The sequence below is a fragment of the Pundamilia nyererei genome, unplaced genomic scaffold, assembly GCF_000239375.1.
Source record: "Pundamilia nyererei isolate P.nyererei 1_Seehausen unplaced genomic scaffold, PunNye1.0 scaffold00073, whole genome shotgun sequence".
Lineage (NCBI taxonomy): Eukaryota > Metazoa > Chordata > Actinopteri > Cichliformes > Cichlidae > Pundamilia > Pundamilia nyererei.
The window spans coordinates 1,998,509-2,003,107 of NW_005187474.1; the positions used below are offsets into that span (position 1 = coordinate 1,998,509).

At 40.6% G+C, this 4,599-nt stretch overlaps 1 protein-coding gene across 7 annotated transcripts in view; it reads right to left on the reverse strand.

Moving 5' to 3' along the window:
- adgrb3 (adhesion G protein-coupled receptor B3) overlaps nucleotides 1-4,599 on the reverse strand; it is a 113,970-nt gene that overhangs the window by 107,789 nt on the left and 1,582 nt on the right. For all 7 annotated transcript variants that reach the window (XM_013911854.1, XM_005737122.2, XM_005737120.1 and 4 more), the window contains exon 2: nucleotides 3,026-3,794. In XM_013911854.1, coding sequence (XP_013767308.1) covers nucleotides 3,026-3,779 — 754 coding nt within the window. In that variant the 5' untranslated portion in view covers nucleotides 3,780-3,794. The remainder of the gene's footprint in view (nucleotides 1-3,025; nucleotides 3,795-4,599) is intronic.

Below are 4,599 nucleotides of genomic sequence, written 5' to 3' on the forward strand. Positions count from 1 at the left end.
GTCCTCAGCCAAAGATCAGACAAGACAATGCCATGTGACCGCGTTTGTGAAGCCAAGTGAAACTTGGTTTCTTTGAACAGAGCCGCTTGCATGGACGTACCAGTATGTGTAGATAACGTTGCTTAAAAGTGTGAGTTTATGTGTGTGTGTGTGTGTGTGTGTGTGTGTGTGTGTGTGTATGGGTGGGGGTGGGGGGACAACTGGGTAAGAAAATTGTCTTAAAATGTTGTGTTGTTCTGGCTGTCTGGTTGCTGAAAGCCTCTTTTTGCACATGCTTTAAAATTGTGACAAAATAGAAGGTGTGAGACATTTTCTGCCAAGGTTTTACTTAAAGCAGTTTTATATTTGTGCGCTCTGAAATTCAGAGTCACATTAGCTGGAGTCACTCTCGACTATTCATTGGGCTGATAGCGAAAAAAAAACACATCCAGGAACTCACAAAGAGGGAACACAGTCAGTTGAGTATTCACCTACGAGCAACTCGGAGCCTTGAGCCGACTTAATTTTGATTGTGTGAAAGGTGTTAGGAATCCCACAAAAAAAAAAAAAAAAAAAACAGACCCCAAAATTAAATCTGTCATGCTGTGAGTGCTACTGCACCACTGTGCTGCCTTTTACAACTTTTATTCATGCAACGGGAGAATGTGATAAAAATAAAACTGCATAAATGAGTCATCAGAGTAGTACATCTGGATTTCATTGTTATTGCTGTGGCTTTCAAAATGTCACCGAATGGGATCTGCTTCCCCCCCTGAATAATCACCTTAAATAATCAAGAGCATCAACTTTCAAATTGCTGTTACCCCCCAGTCTGTGCGAAACGCCGGTGGGGTGTTTCTGTGGCATGGCTGGAGTACACAACCTCCGGCCCTGCTTTTCTTTGATGTGCTCCGAAGCCACCCGCTACCAGGAACTGAAGATCAAAGACACGTGATTTTATCAAATAGAGCTCTTGTCGACTGTTTGTAATGCTTTATTCTTCATCAGGAATACCCACTCTGTCACCACGATGCCACAGGAGACGCAGTGCTCTTTTAAAACCCAGTGGTGATCTCCCCGTTATCCAGATGAAAACGGATTTATTCAAACCTCCCATCAACCAACCCTATAAATAGAAGCTTGTGGAAAATCTTCTGAGAGAGAGAGAAAAAAAATAATCTGTGCTCTTAAGCTGTTATTAACATGCTGATAGAAAAATGTCAAATGTTATTTTAGAGCAGGGAATTTTCTGTGAAAAGAAGCATAACGCTTCCCGGTAATATTTATGACACAAATGTAAGATTTACTAAATGATGAAATTACCTGACAAAATACACAGCTGAGTCATACTTACTGTTGTTACTCCACATGCTATTTGACTGTGTGTGTGAGGGGGCTGGATTGTTAATGGTAATTTTCTTCAGATGGTGTATGCATTATGGCTTAGGGGCTCTAGAGAAGCAGTAGCTAAACTATTCTCGAAATGGGTTTGTCATCCAACTTGATGGACGTTAGCCACCTTAAAAATCACATGGAAATCTAGAGCTAGAGTAATTCTTACAAAAGCCATATAAATATCTTGAATGCTGTGGTGCTGATGCATCTTACGATAAACAAATTCCACATATGTGCGTTTGAAAAACGTGCCTGGAAATGTGACGTGGCACATATCAGTGCTCATCTCCAGTCAACTGAACAGCTGAACTACTGCAATCAATATTTGTCTCTTCTTTGTGATAAGATAACTGCCACCTGTTATCCAGGGTGTTATTATAGCAACTGTTATTTTGGTACTTGCCACAGGGAACTAGCTCCATAACATTCCTGCAATCATTATTTCCCCACATCCCCCTCCAAAAAAGGTTGATTCATTATTTTTGGTTCATTGTGCCTTGATGAACACCCCTCCCTTCCCTGAAGTATGTAGCGTATTCCTCAAGGTGGGACGGTTCTCTGCTATCTGTTAAAATGCGAGCAGTTATGTGTCGAGAATGGCTTTCTTCGCAGTATAGGTGAGAAAAAAAACACAACAACAAAAGATTAAAAAAAGAAAAAAACTCCCCCTACTAAGTGATAACACGAATACACAGAGAAATAACAGCCCTTATCATAAATAATAATTCGCTTATCTACTTTTCAATGTGTGTGGATGAATAAGTGGTTTGTGCATGCATGGGTGCTTGATGCATGTATGCACATTAGTGAATTACATGTCAACTGAAAATGCCATCTTTCCTCTGTATATTGTTATTGCTCATTTCCAACAAACAGTGAAAACACGTTGCATTGCTCTATGGCAGCACTGCAAAAGTAGTATCCCTCTAGAACAGCTTTGAAAGAAAAGAAGAAAAAGCTCGTTTTTAAAATTAAATAACCTAAATACATTCCCGTATTTTCTGCAAAGCTAAACAATCCTTAACTCCACAAGCTTTATGTGTTGCATTGCTTGAGCATTGTGCTCCAATTGGACACTGCTGCATCTATGATCCCAATCGTTCCATTTGCCATACAGGCTGCATGCCAATAAAAATGAAGGATGTGTCCGTATTGACCGCTGCTGGTCTTTGTATGGATGACACTGACATAAATGTATATACACACAAAAAAAATTATCTTTGGATTTGCAGCCATTTTAACTCTGCTTATGTGTACAAAAACAGCCATTTTAAAATTCACAGCAATGATAGTGCATTTTGAATTCAGTCCAACCAAATGAAAGACCCCCTTTTTAGATGGTTTGGTTTGGTTTGTGCTGGTGTGGTCTTTACTACACCCAACTCCCCCGGCAGCTTTTTTCCCCTTTTATTCCTTCATCTTCTTCTTTTATTTTTATCTTGAAGTTGACTCATTTCTGAGCCAACTACACTAGATATATCTATGTGTGCTCTTTGTTTCATGGGCCATCACACTTCAAACATGCAATTAGGGCAGAGGTAGGAGTGACTGACGTGCACATTTATTTGACATGATTGCTATCTTCTCTATGCATACTTAATTCCATATACAACTATTTCAGCATAAAGAAGAAAGATGACAGGATACTCACCTTCTTTAGGAGGCCGTTTAACTTCTGCGGTCAGATTGCAGATCTGCCCGGCTTGTAGTTGGGGTGACAAGCAACCCTCCGTTTGTGGATTCAAGGGTAAAACCACGTTGTTGAGCATGAGCATGCTCTCTGATTCTCCATCGCCTAAATGCTGAGGACATGTGCATTTCGTGTACACAATCCCACATGTCTCCACTGTCCCTTTTTCTAATTTCAGGCAATTTTCCAGCCATGTACAAAGCACTTGACATCCAAATTGGCTAGGGCTGGCCTTGTTCAACACTAGAAACTCCACAATAGACTTCTCCTCCTCATCCAGCTTCTGTGGCGTCAATCCATTGTAATCATAAGGGAAAACTCTCCGTAGCTGAACAAAATTCTTGTCATACAGCAAAAATACGTAAATATTCTTTGAATCACACAAATACACTATAGACTCGTTGACTCTCAGCAGTTCATTGATCTTTTCATGTGAGTAATGGTCAAACTGATAAGCAAGCAAAGAGTATTCAGAGCAGCTCAAGTCTCGCTTGTATAGCTTCAGGTAGATGCTGTATTTGGTAGGGTCAGGGTTCTCCAGCGTCCATGTACAGTTTGTATAGTTCTTGGGAAACATTTCAGTCACTGAATATGATCCATAAATGACCCCCTTGACCAGAGTGGAACACCAATAATCTTGGGCACCAGTTAATCCAAACATAACCAGAAGATAGGTGGAAAATATATAAATCAACAGGTTTCGAACAGCCTTCATCCTATGTCATTTGGCCTGCAGGGAAAGATGAAGAGGATTACACAAAGGGGTGTTAAAGCAGGGCACATAAACACATGATAGATTATCACTACCAAGTCTGACTAACGAGCTTACATAGTTCTTATTACATCCTGCCATGATAAGAAGGGGGGCAAAAAGACACACAGGTAAACCTCAGCAACATGTGTTTTGCATCTCCATCCTTCATCACTATACTTTGTGCAAGCATTGCCACCTTGTGGTTGCTTCGGCTATTATTTATTTATTTATTTTTATTTAGGGAGGTGGGTGCAATAATGTGAGTCATTTAGACTTATTAATTGGGTCGTATTCGGTACGGCACAATCCCCGGAGATATACAAATGTAGCTATTTAGAAAATCTGGCGACAAAAAGGAAGAAACGGCGAAAGTGGCAGCCTTTGTAAGTCAGCGCAGTCCACGCGAGTTGTGGAAAATGTGCAACTGCTCATTTTACGCAGTAACCAGTATCTTTGCACATGAAGCTATGTTCTCTGTGAATGTTTGCTCACGGGACAGTTAGATAATATGAGGAAGACAAACTGACGTTATATATATTTTATAATTATTTATTTGGGGTTTTTTTTTTTATGTCCTGGCGTGTGCTCGGTCACTGCGAACTGTCGCCTCTTCCACACCACCTGCATGTCTCTGAATTTCAGGGCTTGACATATTTGACAATGCAATTTGATAAAGAGACTGTGTGTGTGTGTGTGTGTGTGTGTGTGTGTGTGTGTGTGTGTGTGTGTGTGTGTGTGTGTGTGTTGTATGTCTGAGCTTGCATGTGTGCGTGTGCGGATC